The 16,305-nt window shown below is 57.7% G+C and overlaps 1 protein-coding gene across 1 annotated transcript; it reads left to right on the forward strand.

Moving 5' to 3' along the window:
- The first annotated feature begins 996 nt into the window (after window positions 1–996).
- Window positions 997–16,063, forward strand: GRK6 (G protein-coupled receptor kinase 6). The gene is made up of 16 exons (XM_082291620.1): window positions 997–1,115; window positions 4,140–4,235; window positions 6,776–6,888; window positions 7,198–7,275; window positions 7,459–7,559; window positions 8,805–8,897; window positions 9,204–9,267; window positions 9,852–9,992; window positions 10,673–10,863; window positions 11,629–11,666; window positions 11,804–11,893; window positions 11,980–12,188; window positions 12,448–12,585; window positions 12,802–12,939; window positions 13,079–13,213; window positions 13,983–16,063. Exons 1-16 carry the CDS (start codon window positions 1,064–1,066, stop codon window positions 13,986–13,988), a joined length of 1,683 nt encoding a protein of 560 aa, XP_082147746.1. The 5' UTR covers window positions 997–1,063; the 3' UTR covers window positions 13,989–16,063.
- The last annotated feature ends 242 nt before the right edge of the window (window positions 16,064–16,305 follow it).

The raw sequence follows: 16,305 nt of genomic DNA on the forward strand, positions 1-16,305 counted from the left end.
TAAGAGGATTAACGAGCATTTTTGTGCCCAGGAGAGGCAGGGAGACGGGCAGGTCACCTGAGGGGCTGACAGGTCATCGAGGGGTGCTCGATTACAGGCCAGCTCTGCAGGGAAACCAGCGACTGCCAGCTCTGCAGGGATACCACAGCTTTTCTTCGGACAGGGTAATGCTGCTGCTAATTTTGGTATAATTAAAAAAAAAAAAAAACGGCTTTTAGAGCAAATAATTGGTGGAAAGAAACTGTCGGGAGCTCAAACATCAGAACAGCCCATGAGCTATCAGGGTCAGCTGCACTGGGGCACAAGAAAACCCAACCTCCACGACAGCGGTGACCAGGGAAACAGGGCACAGCACCGGAGCTTGGGTCACCCACGCCGTGACCGGGATTGACCGAGACACCGGGGAAACACGCGTGGCCGCTTGGACTTTATTGAGGCTGTGAAGATGGGGAGCCTCCCCTAAACACATAACTGCTTCTATCAGGAGAGAACAGGACACCTGGGAGAGATCCCGATCCGAGACCAAGGTACCACGACCGGAACACCACAAAAACTCCCGCTCCCCCGACGCCCCGGGGCTTATTTATATACAGCCACTCGGCCCCACCCACCACAGAATGCCCTATCACGACCCGTTCTGCAGCTGATTGGCAGCTCCGCACCCAATCAGATGCAGCAGAAGGCGGGGCTCCTCCGTGGTAGGCGCTCTTGACTCTCGCCCAATCCCTTCCCGGCGCTCCCTGAGTGACATCTCGCCCTCCAATCAGCGCGCGCCCCCTCTCCTGGCAGCTCTTCGCCGGTGGCTGCAGGATGACGTGCGCTCCTCTGGCCCCGCCCCGCCTGCCCGCCCCTCGCGGGGCCACCGGGAGGGCGGTGGCGCGGCGGAGGGGGCGGGGCTTCCTGAGGGGGCGGACCAATGGGATCGCGGCGCGGGAGGAGCGAGGGCAAGCATTGGCCAGGCGGGGCGCGGGGGGCGGGGCGCGGCGGCGGCGGGCGGGGGGCGGCGGGCGCGGGCCGAGCGCGGGGAGCGGAGCCGGCGGGAGGCGGCGGCGCCCGCGGGCCCATGGAGCTGGAGAACATTGTCGCCAACACCGTCCTGCTCAAGGCCCGCGAAGGTGAGCGGCGCCGGACACCGGAGCTGGCGGGGCGGCAGGCCCGGGCTGCGGGCCCCGCCGGTGCCGCCCCGGGGCTCGGCCCGGGCGGTCCTTCCCGGGGCATCGCGGCCTTGGCGGGGAGCGGGGAGGAGGTGGCGGCGCGAGCTGGGCACAGGCATTCGGCTCCCCCCGTCCGTCGCGGGGGTTGCCCGGTGCTGCTGAGCTCCCTCCCGGGCGGCCTCGCCGCCTCTCCGGTGCAGATCGCCCCGTCTGCCTCCCGCCTTGCCCGCTCCAGAGGCTGCTCCAGCTCCTCTGGCACAGGGGAGAGGCAGCTTTGAGTGCCGTAGGAGGAAAAAAAAAAAAAAAAGTTGATTTCAGTCCGGTAAACTGCTGCTTCCCACACACGGGCCGATCCCGAAACTGCGGCGGGGAGCCCCACCCGTCCGCCGCCTTCACACCGGCCCCGGCCCCGGGTGTGCGGGGCTCCTGGAGCTCTGCTGCTCCCGCTGCTCCAGGGCCACGCTGAATTCCAGGGCCCGGGTGTGGGATGCAGCCTGGCAGCAGCGGGGCAGTCCTGAAGATGGAGGGAGAAGCCTCAGGAGGGGATGGGAAGTCTCGCTCAGGAACCTGGTCCTTGGCACAGAAGATCTGCCTCAGGCAGGCATCGATGAGTTCAGTAGATCACGTATGTGGTGGGGAAGTACAGTCCCTCCCTGTCCTGTGGTGTGCAGTTGGCCAGACCGAGCCATCCTGGAGCCCAAGACACCTGCTGAAATCCAGTTAGAGGGCTTTGGAGATTAGATTTGTGGGAGCAAAAAGCAGCGAAATTAAATTTGCACGGGCAGAAACATTTCCAAGCTGCTTGAAAACCAGGCTAAGTGTGAGTACTCCTGGCACACTGACCGTGGTGGACCGTGACATTCAGGTTCATAACAGCAAGGTTTGGTCCAAAACCAAACGGCGGGGTTTGTGACCTCCAGGCACGAGGCCCAGCTTCACACGGAGTGACCCAGAGATTGGCTCCTGTTGTGCCCTTGGGGAATGGAGTTTGGGCACTGATGCAGCACTAGGTGCTGGACAGCCTCTGCTCCTGGTGCTCCGCTGGTGCCTCTCCCTCGGCAGCAGCGAGCAGTTTGCAGGCAGAAACAACCCACTGTCACACTTGTGCCAACTGGTTCTGGGGCTGTGAGATCCATAGGTGTCCGTGCTGCCTGTCTGTGGCTCTCCCACCTGTGGCTGGGTGGCCGTAGTGGCCACTGGGGTGAGCTCAGACAGCTTCTGTGACAGGACAGAGCTACTTTGCAGGCCAGATCCAACAGGGCTGGGTTCTTTGCTCCAGCCCGGCCTTTTTGGAGCTTCCTAGGTTGGTGTGGGAGTGCAGAGCTGAGCTAGGATGTGCTACGGGGCTGCTGACAGCCACCTTCAGCTGCTGCCCTATGTTTGGTCTGGCCCAAGGAAGGTGAAGGATCCTTGTCCCCCTTGCCCTGACAGAGGGACAGCAGACCAGCTCTCATCCATCACCTAACCCTGAAGCTTGCTCCTGGTGAGCTCTGGGTGGAGGTAGCCCACCCCTTGCCCCATCCCCAAACCAGGGGTGCTGGGAGGTTGCCGTGCAAGAGCCCAGCTCCCCGCTGGACTGTCGGCCACAGCGCTGGGAGGGCGGGGTAGAACCTCGCGTGAAGGGCGCTGGAGCCTCCTTCCAAAGCAAACAACTCAAGGAAATGCAACCTCCGGGTGCTGTGGGGCTTTGCTCTGCCTTTCCTTGAGCTCTCTTGGGGTGAGGATGGCCTGTCCTCCCCTGCCCTCGTTTCGCTGCCCCCATCCGCTGCATTGTCGCTGACAAGAAGGTGTCTGCGCCGCTGGTTTCTTCCAGCCCTGCTTACCCTTGAGTCACTTCCTTCCTGAGTTTGTACAATCGTGCGGCCCAGCTGCTGGTGCGGGGCAGATGCAGTGCAGGGACCCATGGCGCGACAGGGGCTCGGACCTGGGGCTGGCACCGCACGAGGCTGACCAGGATGGCCCCATCCCACCTGCCTGTCCATCCAGGGCCTCCTGTGGCACAGGGAGCTGGATGCCAGGGGACTGTGTCTAGGCTTTGGGGCTGAACTGCATTTGCAGTGGAGGAAAGTGTTATGAAAGTGTTTCTCAAGAGCTGATAAATTATGTTCAACCCCTCTGTGATTTCAGAAAGGCCGGGCCTTGGGCCCAGCTGCTGGCCCGACCACTTTGGCAGGGTGATTTAATGAATTTCCGAAGAGAGGTGGGAAATTGTGTGTGTTGGCACCGGGAAAGCAATCCCTGGAGATTGGCTGATCCCAGCAATCGGTACTTAGTGCTTGCTACGATGTTAATTTTTTGGTCTATCTAGAAGCTTTCCCACCCTGTCCTACAGCACTGGGCATTTACTCCAGCAGCTGAAGCTGGAATAATACCTGGTTCTTGGATCTGGATTTTCTGAGGCTGGCTTATCTCTAGAGAAAAGTGGGAGTGTCCCCACTTCACAGGTGGGAAACTGAAGTGATGAGCCCCAGGCAAGGCAGCGAGTTGTCTGTGGAGCCGGAATTAGAGCAGGAATTCCTGTCTCCCAGCTTCATGTCCTCCCTCTGAGAGCCCCTCCCTGGAGTAAGCAATCAGTCTGGAATGAGTAGGTGGCATGAAGGTCTTTGCTGCAGCAGGAAGAGCTTCACAGCAAGCAAGGCATGGCCTGGAGGGATGATTAGTTATGCAGAGCTGCTGGGGGCAGGCCTGGGAGCCAAGAACTGCTGTGGCTGTGGACACTGCTGCCCCTGCTGGGATTCTCCAATCATGAAAGGTCTTCAAGTTCGTGATCGGGATTTGTTTGGCAGCCAGAGGTTGGTCTGCCCATTTCCTCTGGCAGTCGAGGCTCCAACATTTTTGTCCCACCAGGACACCAGTGGTACCACTTCGGTCTTGTTTTCCATGCCTGGACTTGGAGAGGCTCCTTCCTCAGCTCCTGGCAAGGCTAAGCTGCAGTCAGACACCTTTGCTTCCTGACTCATGGTACTGATTTTGTGTGCCCTGCAGGTGGTGGAGGAAACCGGAAAGGCAAGAGCAAGAAATGGCGCCAGATGCTGCAGTTCCCCCACATCAGCCTCTGCGAGGACCTTCGGCAAACCCTGGGTGAGATGTGGGGCTTGGTGGGAGCCGGTGGGCGAGCATGTGTGTGGGAGTTGTGCACCCCAAGCTGAGTGTCAGGGATGTAGAACAGGGCAAATCCCAGCCAGGATTGCTTGGAGTTCAGGGTATAGGGAAGAAATGATGGGTAAATGGCTGATGATGTAGCCACACACCTGCCAGACTGTGATGAGCTTCACTAGAGGAACATCATCTTCTGTGTGCAAACAGACCTGCTCCGTGCTGCAGAGTTTTGGAGTGTCACTCTGGGGTGCCTTTGCAAAAATAACAAAGGTCCTGCTAATGTCCTCTGTTCTCCCTGGCTGGATTCAGCTCAGCTCCACAGATCTCAGCTTCTAAAATTCAAGCAGTAGCTCTTCTCAGGCCAACTGGGTTCTTGCTGTGTGGTGTGGATGAGAACTGGAGTTGGGCAGGGTTTGGCCTGTCATTTTCATTCTGTACTTTGTACTCTTCATGGTTTTAATGTTATTTGTGCAGCAGGCTTGATCCTGAGATCGTGTGAAGTTGTTTTGGGGCACAGAGGGTGCAACTGCTTTGCATCCTGGGAAGGGGAGAGCTTGTTTAAGTTTTCGATCCGGGTTCAGCTGCCAGCTGGAGAGTGGCACAGTGCTGGCCTTGTTTCAGAACAGGTGTCACTGAAACAAATGGCTTTGGGAGGTTTCTGCAGCTCAAATTCCCAGTTCTGCCCTGCCCAGGTTTTCCAGTCCTGGCAATCTTTTGGGCCCCATGGAACTCTAGTACTTGGAGAAACTCAACCTCGCTCATCCACACTGTAACCCTCAAGCTCACAGCAGCCCAGTGCAGGCTGTCCCCACCTCCCTCTGCCACACATCCCATGCACCATCTCTCGGGGCTGGCTTCATAGCCAGGTGTGGCTGTATGGAGACTCCAGCCTTGGATTTGCTGCTGGCTGCCTCTCTGGAGCAAGGTCAGAGAGCTGAGAACAGCTCTGGCCTGGGCTCTCCTTGCAGCTCCCATCTTGACCATCCAAACCCCTTCTGCCTCTTTGACTTGCACGCCCTCAGCGGAGCTATCCCTCAGCTTTTGTCCATTCTCTGCCTGCAGCCACCCTTCCTGTGGCTGTCATGACATTTTCCAGCACTGAACTTCACCCGTTTGCCAGCAGTGAGTCCTGGTGGTCTCTGCTGTCCTGCTATCCAGGCCAGTGACCTTGTGAAGATTTGGGAAGCGAGTCCCTCCCAGCCTGTCACCGCCCGTGTCTCACTTCCCCTTGGAGGGGCACGTGAGGAGGCTCCGACCCAGGTGGCAGCAGCTTCGCTTGGTTTTCCCATGGGAGAGATGACCCCGTTCCTTGTGCTTGGGCACTCTTTGGCTGGGGTGTCTTTCTTTTCACCTCACAGCCTGCTAGAAAGGCGTTTCTTTCCTATTCCAGAGTCTTGGCAGGACCATGGGCATGGTGGGCTGGTTGCCCACTGCAGAATTAAGCTTTTTGTGCTCTGACCACAGGGAGTAACCTCGTGTGAGCCTGGGCAGCAACCAGGACAGCCGAAAGCTTCTGATCTCACCGACAGCAAACTCTGGTCCTTCCCAGCTGAAGGGAACTCCTTCCCCTGCAGACACAAGGAAACCGGCTGGTGCGGCAGAGCTGGCGAGGCCACCTCCTCCCCCACCACAGCCCGCTCCGCACTCTCCTGCACCCTCAGGAAGCTGCAGCTTCCTCGGGAGAAACTGCTGCACAGGGAGGGGAGGGGAAGGCTGGGAGTACCCAGTGCTGGGATCCTCTGGGTGGCTGCACATCTGCACTGCAGGCAGCCCACAGCCCTCGGTGGCAGTGGCTGTCACAGAAATGTGTTCTGGCCTGCGATCAGACAACATCTTATGAGTGGAAGGGGAGGAAAAAAGCAGAGAACTGGAAGTGCTCTGGATAGTCAAAGGGGTTTGTGCCTGGGCTGCCAGAGTTCAGAGAGGAGTAGGAGGAATCTGCGAGCTCTGGAGGGCAGTAGGAGTTGATGTACAAGCACATGGCTGTCCCATGGAGTGGGGAGTTCTGACTGCTGTGTGCACATCAGCAGGACATCTGTGGGAATGGTGCCTCCCATTCTGATGCTGCTGCTTTCAGCAGGGCCTTTGGGAATACAAGTGGTTTGGAGGAGTCATCAGAACAACTCTTGGCCTGGAAGATCTGCCTTGAGATAAGCTTGGTGTGTTTCTCATGTTCCAAGGAAAGTTGTGTGTCTGGAGCAGTTGGTTGATCTCTGTGGAGAGAGGAGGAGAGAGCCTTTAGGCAAGCAGGAGATAGGAGATTCCTTGCTAGGAAAAAGAGGTTCAGGCTGAACAGAACAGCAGATCAATCCTCTTTCAGGGAAGAGGGTCTTCCACAGGGGAATGTAAAACCTCAGCAATGTCCCTTGTCCCACTTCACTCTCCTGGGAGTCTCAGGCTGGTGGGGCCTGTCAGCAGCCCAGCTGAGGAGTCACAATACCCCACCTGCTGCCTGGCCAGGGTGGTGGGCTGGGACTGCTCCTTTGGGATTCAGCAGTGAGTGACCTTCTCGACGTTTGCAGAGCGGGACTACCACAGCCTGTGCGAGAAGCAGCCCATTGGGCACATGCTCTTCCGGCAGTTCTGCGAGACACGCCCCGAGCTCTCACGCTGCGTCAAGTTCCTGGATGCTGTGGTAAGAGCAAAGCCCATCAGGCTTCCTTGGGGGAGACAGGGATGTTCCGGACACCTTGGGCATGAACTGTTTGGCTGGATGCTTCAGCAGGTGCTTCTGAGCACACAGGGCTTTTCTGTAGGAAAAACCTGTGAATCGCAGCCCAGATAGGGCCGGGCCTTTGCTTAGGGAGGTGTTTGCTGGAGATCTGGTTTTCAAGAAACGCACGGGAAACTTTGGGCAGAGGGTGTTGCTGCTCCACAGCTGTTGGCCAGTAGCAAGGCTGGATTCCTGGCTGGACCTGCCCCTCAAACTGTTTGCTCTGTGCAGGCAGGGTACGAAGTGGCTCCAGATGAGAAGAGGAAGGAATGTGGGCAGCACCTGATTGAAAAGTACTTGAAGCCAAACGTGAGTAAGAGAGTTGTGTTTGCTGCCTGCAAGAACAGTTGGAAAGCCAACAGTTGACATTGCCCATGTCCTGCCACAGCCGACATGCTGAGCCACCACACCACCTCACAAGCCACCACACTGCTTTGCCCACTGACCCTAAAGCAGGACCCTTGGGCTCTGACTCCATCCCTTTGTCCCCAGAGTGAGGATCATGTGCCTGAAGTTCCCTCCCAATTGGTGGATGCCTGTTGTGAGAGGCTGGAGGAGGAACCTTCCAAGGAGCTCTTCAAGGAATGCACTAAGTAAGTTGGAGGGCTGGGCTGTGTCTGCAGGTCGCACATGGCACGGGGATGATGCTGCAGCTGATTCACCGTGTCCCTCATGGTCCATTCCTCTGGGAGAGTGAGGGCTGGTGCTAAGGCTGGGGCCTGGGCAGTTTTGGAGCAGCAGTTTGCAGCCCAGCTCTAGGAAAGCGAGCACAGGGATCTTGTGCTCTGGGAGCCAGGAGCTGCTGCCGAAACCTCTGTCGGTCCTTGCAGCTGGAGTTGCCATTTGGGAAGACCCTGTAGTAGTGCTATTCCCAGTGTTGTGCCAGGATCTTGTAGGCTCCTGCCAAGCTGAGCCGATGGCTGCAGTCCTGTGCCAGCTGTCCTGTCCCGCCGGCCGCAGAAGTGGCTGTTGTGGTTGGGTTGCTCTGGCTGTTGCTGCAGGGGTCTAAGGTCACCTCTCTTCCCATCGCAGAAGCAGTGGCCGAGGTCCTGGCTCCGGGTGTGAAACGGAAGCTCTTGGGCAAACTGGGCTTGCAGCCTCACCCCTCCCTGCACAGTAGCTGGAGCGTGTTGCCTAACTGAGTGCAGGGCTGTGGCGACACATTTGCTGCAGTCTTCTGTGGAGCGTTAGCTCCGTGTGTGGTAACCAGTGTCGTGTCTGAATGCAGAGCCTCCGGGCTGGGCCCTGCCTGCTCTTGGCACGCTCTGAAAGGGGAGAGCCCATCCGCTTCTCCTTGATGCGTGTTTCCAGTCTAGACACTGCGTCTAAGGCTCCTCACTCTGCTGGGCAGCCCTGGCACAGCTCTCCAAAGCAGTTAGCTCTCTTGAGCAGGATCCCCCTGTGGCCTTTTGTGCTGGATATTCATCCGATAGTGAACAACTCAGCGCCTGGTGCTGAATGTTGCTAGCAGCTGATTACAGCCTGTGTGCACGTTTGCCCTGTGAGCAGAGGGGCAATTGCAAAGAGTCCCATTGTCCCCCTTTATCCTGCAGCCCTGGCTGGTGCCAAGAGGCCACAATTAGCAGTGCCAGCCTGGTCCCAGGGCGCTGCATTTGTCACAGTGGTACCTCCAACGCACCTTCCTTTTGCACCAGGCTTAGCATGGAGCAGGGCTTTCTGGTCCAGGGCTACGTGGGTGATTCAGCACCAGGCTGGGTGAGGGAATGGCAGAGTAAATAGGCTTTTGGGGCTGTTCAGCTCCTCTTTCCTGGGGCTGCTGGCTTTGTCCAGGGCTGTGATCAGCTCTCAGGAACCATGCTGGCTGTGCTCTCTCCTAGGCTTATCCACGACTACCTGAGCGTGGCTCCCTTTGCTGACTACCTCGACAGCTTGTACTTCAACCGCTTCCTGCAGTGGAAATGGCTGGAACGGTAACGCTCCCCACACTGCTGGGAAATCTGCAGCCTCCTCACACAGCCTGCCTAAGGGGTCCCTGGGGCTCCTTCCCGTGCTGGGCCCTGGCAGGAGCCAAGAGCCTGGCCTTTGCTGTCCCTCAGGGCCCTTTACTGGCACCAGCAGCAGCCACAGCCTTGCTTGCCTCACAGGCAAGCAAGGCCCACTTCAGCAGGGGTTTGGGGTGAGCCACAGTCTCTCAGGCCAGGGCATGGAGGTGGTTTGGGTTTCAGCCCCTGCTCTCTCCTTCCTCATATCTCACTCTGGTTTCCTTTCCCTCACAGGCAGCCAGTAACCAAAAACACTTTCCGCCAGTACCGTGTGCTGGGTAAGGGCGGTTTTGGGGAGGTGAGTAACCACCATTTCCTCTGCATTCAGGGTACCAGACAGCCACTGTTGCCTGCTGCCAGAGGCAGACCTGGGTTGGCCATCAGGGTGCCACAAGCTGCTCCAGCACCTGGAGGCAGGTGCTGCAGGCTGGGTGGGCTGTGGGGGCTCTGCGCTGGGCTGTGTTTTGGGCCTTGCATGACCTCTCAGCTCTCCCTGAGAGGCAGGAGCTCACCTCTCTTCAAGTGCTGGAGGTGTGGGAGGTGCTGTGCAGGGTTGGTAGCACGAGCTCTGTGGTGCCTACTGCTAACTGGGCAGTGAGGTCTGTTCCCTGTGTCTTGACAGGGCAAACTGCACTCCTGAAAGCTTCCTGCCAGGCTTCCTTCTGTTTATGGAGTGGCCTTCTGTCTTCCCAGGCACCAGCCGTGGTGCTGCTAAAGGTGTTAGAGGCCTTACAGCTGGCTCCTGCTTCTCTGTGACATCTGGAGCTGTCACTGTTCCCTGTGTCTTTGCTTTGCCTTCCTGTGCCTCTTCCTGAGAGCAGAACCTAGACTCCCACTCTGGAAATGGCAGTGGGAGGGTGCTGAGCTTTGTCCTCCCTCCAGGTGTGTGCCTGCCAAGTGCGTGCCACAGGGAAGATGTATGCCTGCAAGAAACTGGAGAAGAAACGGATCAAAAAGAGGAAGGGAGAAGCCATGGCCCTGAATGAAAAACAGATCCTGGAAAAAGTGAACAGTAGGTTTGTAGTAAGTACATAGGAATTGCTCTCACTTTGCTGTGGTGGTTGATGCTTTCTCCAACCAGCCAGCCTGGCACCTCTGTGCTCCTCACCTGGTGTGGAGAGGCAGGAGCAGTCTCTGCCCGTGGGGCAGCGTCCTGGTGGCTGCACATCTCTCACAAGGCTGAGGTCTGGCAGGACATTTACTGCCTCCACAACGTGCTGTAAATGCCCCCAAAGTCAGCCCCAAACACCCAGCTGGTGTTACAGGCGCCTTTGTGACTTTTGGGGCACAAGTAAACGGTGAGAACTGTCTCTCCAGACAGTGGGGTGGGGAGAAGCCCAGCCCTGAGCTGTGTGATTGGGAGCTCTACCTTGGTGCACTGAGGTGTGGAAAGCCTGAACCTCCCTTTGCAGAGGGTTCATCAGGCATTGCCCCAGCGTTGCTGTTGGGGGCTGCCTGCCCCTGGAGGAAAGCAGCTCTGGCTCAGGAAAATAGTGTCATCCCTGTCTGAGCAAAGCTGGGGGTGTGCTGGGACTGCTGGGCACTGGCATGTTCTCCCTGAGTTTGCACAGTTCCTCGTCTGCTGGCAAAGGCCCAGTCCCGAGCCTGGGAGTGGCTGCTTGGGTGGCAAAGTGTCCATGGGCATGTGGGCACCTCCCTCTTCCAGCTGTGTCTTCTAACAGCCTTTCTGCCCTGAATTGCAGGTGAGCTTAGCCTATGCATATGAAACTAAAGATGCTCTCTGCCTAGTGCTGACCCTCATGAATGGAGGGGACCTCAAGTTCCATATCTACCACATGGGAGAGGCTGGATTCGAGGAGCCCCGGGCAGCTTTCTATGCTGCTGAGATCTGCTGTGGCCTTGAGGACTTGCACCAGGAGAGGATAGTGTACAGGTGCGTGCTGCCTGGTCCCTGCTGGGAGAGCTTGTAGGGCCTGCAGCAGTAAGAGGGTTCCTGCTGCTCTTACCAGCCCAGCTGGGTCTGTCTGCTCAAGAAAATAAGCTCAGGCTTGAAAGCAGCACAGAGCTGAGTGAGAGGAATCGGGAACAGAAAGCTGATCTTGTGGGAGAAAGGGAGAGCTTAGCTTGGCTTCCTTGTGCTGGTAAATGATCGCCAAGAACAGGATGTGATCATGCTGTGAATGTCTCAGGGCAGGCACTGAACTCCCTGGGCAGTATTGACACTAGAACAAAAGAGGATAGGCTGCCCCAACATGCTAAAGAGCTGGGGAGGAGGGAGAACAAGTCAATTGACTGTACTCACAGGGGTGTGATGCAGTGTTAGGACAGCATGGCTAAACACTGGCCAGGAAGTCCCTTCTGCTCCTACCTTGCCCTGGGGCAGGATAAGCAGAGAAGCCTCTGCTCCTTCTCACTTGCATGGCCTGCCCCATAGTGAGTTCTGCACCTGCAAAGAGGGAACCATCCTCAGGCTCACTGCAGACAGTTGAAGGTTGTTGTTTCCCACCTCTCTGCCCAGGAGGGGAGAGCTTGCAGGGTCAGCTCTGGGGCACAGGGTGAGGGATAAGTTATCTGTGTGCCCGAGGCAGGGGCATTACATCCTAAAGTTGCTTATCTGTGACTTGTTGAGATGTGGCTGTTGCATGTGTCCTTTGCTCTCACAACATGCTTCTTGCTAATCAAGTCTCTTCCCTCCTAGGGACCTGAAGCCAGAGAACATATTACTGGATGACCATGGTGAGTGCAGGGTCAAGAGGATCTCTGAGCCTGAATTTTTTCTTACTCTGCTTAAACCAGGGTTACCCTGTGTTTTTGGCAGCTTCAAACACCACCCCCTGACTTTGTCCTGTTAACTTGTCCCCTCCTCTGTGCAGGTCACATCCGTATCTCAGACCTGGGACTAGCTGTCCATGTGCCAGAGGGCCAAACAATCAAGGGCCGGGTGGGGACAGTTGGCTACATGGGTAAGTGACCCTGGTTTAAGCAAAAAGTGGTTCAAAAGAGGTGCTCTCCCTACCCTGACATGTCCCTCACCCCTGCTCCTCTGCAGCTCCCGAGGTGGTGAAGAACGAGCGCTACACGTTCAGCCCGGACTGGTGGGCTCTGGGCTGCCTGGTGTACGAGATGATCGAGGGCCAGTCCCCCTTCCAGCAGCGCAAGAAGAAGATCAAGCGGGAGGAGGTGGAGCGGTTGGTGAAGGAAGTGCAGGAGGAGTACTCGGAGAAGTTCTCGCCCTGCGCCCGCTCCCTCTGCACCATGGTACGGGTGTGCAGCCCTGCCCCTTCACTCCCACCGCTTCCGTGCATGCAGCAGCAGAACATGGGGGCTGCTCCCTGCAGAGGTGACAACCAGGTTCCTTTGTCTCTGATAAGGCAGCACAGGAGGGTTCAGAGTGCCTTCATTCCTTGCCCAGCTGCCTAGCAAGCCTGTGGTCTCCCTAGAACCCACTGCAGGAATCCAGGGCTGCTCCTGCACAGAACACCCTTCACCCAGGACATTGATTTCCTTTGTGTCACAGCTCCTGTGCAAAGACCCTTTGGAGCGCCTGGGGTGCCGAGGAGCTGGGGCCAAGGAGGTGAAGGAACACCCTCTCTTCAAGCACCTCAACTTCAGGAGGCTGGAAGCAGGCATGCTGGACCCTCCCTTCAAGCCAGATGTAAGTCCTGACCTTTTCAGTCACTGGTGCTGTCAAGGGAAGAGGGAACCCTGGCATGGGGAGATGGGGCCCATCCCCTTCTCTGGGCCTGGCAGAACAGAGGTCCAGCAAGCTCTGGGCTGCAGGGAGAGGTGCCTGGGCTTGGCCGTGAGCAACAGTTGGAGGTGGTGGCATCAAGGTGGAGCCTGGCATTAGAGCAATCTTTGTGCTGCGTAGCCCCAGGCCATCTACTGCAAGGACGTTCTGGACATCGAGCAGTTCTCCACGGTTAAAGGAGTGGAGCTGGAGCCCACAGACAATGACTTCTACCAGAAGTTTGCCACAGGGAGTGTGCCCATTCCTTGGCAGAACGAGGTAGGTCTTTGCTCCTGCTTGTGCCTACCATGGCTGAGGGCAGTGTCCCCATGCTGTCCTCGCTGCTCTCATGCTTTGCTGGACTCTCGGTGATGGGTTCCATGTGGCAGTTGCTGCAGCCTTCTTTTCCCTCTTCCAGATGATCGAGACGGAGTGTTTTAAGGAGCTGAATGTCTTTAGCACAGATGGCACAGTGCCTCCAGACCTGGACTGGAAAGGGCAGCCTTCTCCACAGCCCAAAAAAGGGTTACTCCAGCGCTTGTTCAGCAGACAGGTAAGGGTTTGCCTAGCGTTTCCTCCCTAGCCAGTCTCCCAGCAACAGTGCAGGTCTGGCAGGGAGGTGGGCACGAGAGGGCAGCGAGCAGTCTCCCCTAGTGTTGGGTGACCAGACCCTAGGGGTCTCAGGCAGCCATGCAAGGCTGCAGGGAGCCAGCCCTTGCCTGACTGGCACTCCCCATGCTGGGGGAGTCAAGGAGGCTGGGAAGGAGTGTCCTGGCTAAACATGCTGGAATCACCCAGGCAGAGGGATGCTGAAGACTCCAGACTAATAAATCATCTCCCTTCTGACATGAATAATACCATCCCTGAACAAGTCGTTGCTTTTGGAATGGGCTGTCTGGGCTCCCCAGAGCACTTCTGCCAGATCTTGAGCCAGGCGGAGAGCAGCTCTTTCAAGGGATGAGGAGAACAGAAACGTCTTGCAGCTGCTGTGGACTTGCTTGTCTGCCTGTCTCCTCTGCCCTGGACAGTCTTTGCCTTCTTTTCAGGCCTGGCAAAGCCTGGGCTGCTGCCTCTCAGCAGCTGTGTGCAGCTGTAGGACTCCAGCATGGTTGGCTCTGGACCCACTCAGCCACCTGGTGCTGACTTCTGTTCCTTGTCAGACTCTGAGTTGTGCTTTGCAGTTCAGTGGGCTGTCCTAGCCAGAGCCAGAGCCAGCTCTGGGGATACCCAGCCCTTCCCGAGGCAGGCAGGACCTGCCAGAGGATGGGCAGCTGTTGTAGCAGGGGTTGAGCTGTGATTTCCCACGTGTTTTCTCTTTCCAGAGGTGAGCAGTCACTCCTGGCTGCTCTGCTCAGGGAAATACCCGGTGGCCCACGGACATGGCAAGATCTGGGAAAGAGGAGTGTTATCCTTCAGTGCCTATCCCCTTCCCCTGGCAGAGCACAACCTGCTTGTTGTTCTAACTGCCCCCTGAGCCACTAATCCCGCATCCCTGCTCTTGCTGCCTTTGTGGGGGAGGCCTTGCCTTCAGCTTGAGCCAAAGTTGCCCCTGCACTGCCGCTGCTGGGAGTTCTGCTCCCAGGGGGCTGTGGGAAGTTTCCTTCACTCCTCTCCGGATGTCCGGGACACATAGAAGGGTTGAGAAACTGTGAAGGGTTTGGCATTGCCCCGTGCTCAGACTCCCATTTCAGCAAAAAGAGCTTCAGCTGCTTTCGTGGCCAGCTGAGCTCTGGGTGGGGCTGAGCATCTGTGCTGGCACTGAGCTGTGTCCTTGGGTGGCTGCAGTCCCCAGCTTCCTCACAGCTTCTGAGCTAGCCAGCTGCGTGCTCACCAGTCTGTCTGCCAGGGGCTGAACCTCCAGATGCAGCTGGACTGTTCTCTGCAGTCTGGGGGTCCTTTCCAGCCCCTTGCCTCCATGTAGCTCTCCCACACACAGGCTGGGGGCGGGGGGACCTGGCCCATCCCTGCCAGAGGGCAGCTGTAGGCTGGGTTGTGTGACCGTGCTCACCCTCTGCTTGCTGTGCTCCTCTCTCCCTCCTCCCTCTCCTTGCCCTTCTGACTTCAGGACTGTTGTGGAAACTGCAGTGACAGCGAGGAAGAGCCCACCCGGCTGTAGAGCACAGCTTGTTCTCCAGCCCCTGGGACCCCCTTGCCTCTCCCAAGTGCCCAGCCTGAAGGACACGGTTGCAGTGGCCCCACAAGGTGGATTTGTTTACAGTTTTACACATCTGTATTTGAAGACTGTGAGGATGATTCCAAGGCTGGCAGCAGCACACAGCTCGGGTTGAGGTGCCTCTGACCATGGGCAAGCCCTGAGCCAAACCCGGACACTTCCAAATCTGCCACTTGGGATAGTGCTGCTGCCGCCGGCTGCCGCTCCCCTCCCGGGCCCAGGGTGGGAGGGAGGGATCGTGCCGGCGTGGGCCGAGGCCAGGCTGGAGCAGCTCTGCTGACACATTCCACGGTGCCGAAGCGGCACCGCAGGTTTGATGTATATTTATATATGTCGGTCTGTACATATCACATGTCGGTTTTTAATCTATGGGTGGGGGCCTGCACTGCCCCCACTCTGTCACAGGCACAAATGTCCTCCTATGGGAGGAGCAACGGTCCCAGCTTTGTTCCAGGGAGTCCTGGACAGAGGCCTTCTGTGCCTTGAGGTGTCTAAATCATCTTTCCTGGACCTTTCTGACTGTGCTGAGGTGTCCTGGCTCCAGCGGAGTCCACTGCTCAGCCCCGAGGCACAGGAAAAGTGCCGTGCCAAAGCATCTCCCATTGCGTCCTGGCAGCAGAGCGTCACTGCCTCGTCCTTGCGTCCCTGTCTGCTGGAGCCTGCTGCCTCCTGCCTCGTCTCACACGTGCTGCCAGCTCCAGTGAGCTGATCCCAAGCCCCTCTCCAGACCGCTGGCACGGTGGGACACGGCCACTCCCGGACACCTGCTGTGGCCAAAGGGTTGGTCTGATCCCCAGCACGCTGCAGGACAGTGACAATGCAGTGCCACCAGCTCCGGACCTGTGCATTCCAGAGGTGTGGCCATCCTCAGGCCCAGCTCGGTGGTGGAGGAGCAGACACATAAAGGACCCTGCTCTCAGGGAGCAAAGCTGTGGTAAAGGGAATGTCCCTTCCCACGGTGATGTGAAGCTGTGACCCAAGAGTGAGCGGGCTGGGACCAGCTTAGTGTGTGTCCCCAGGGGTTTTGGGGAGCCAGCACAGCTCCTGCACCCACGGGCACGAGTTGTCCATGGGGAGCAGCATGGGGATGAGCCCACCTCTCCATTCAGCTTGTCCTGTGCCCTCTTGTGTACACTTGTCCCAGCTGTGTCCTGAGCAATAACTCGTCCCTTCTCTGTGTGTGTGTGTGCACACGCGTGCGTGCGTGCGTGTGCTGCTGCCTCTGCTCATTCTGAGCCAGGCCCCCCAGGGGGGCTGAGCACCTACTTGGACCTGTGGTATCATTTGCTTGCCTTGCACTAAAGTTGGAGAGTATTTAAATTTTTAACCTTTTGTTAAGTGTAAAGATTTGCTGTGCTTTGTATTGCTCTCGTGTCATGGGGGGCCTGCTCTGGGCCATACAGGGTTGGTGGCTGTAAGAAGAGGAGCAGGGACCTCGTTTCTGGGCTGCCATGGGCTCTGCTGGTGGTCCT

The sequence above is a fragment of the Coloeus monedula genome, assembly GCF_965178545.1.
Source record: "Coloeus monedula genome assembly, chromosome: 15".
Classification (NCBI taxonomy): domain Eukaryota; kingdom Metazoa; phylum Chordata; class Aves; order Passeriformes; family Corvidae; genus Coloeus; species Coloeus monedula.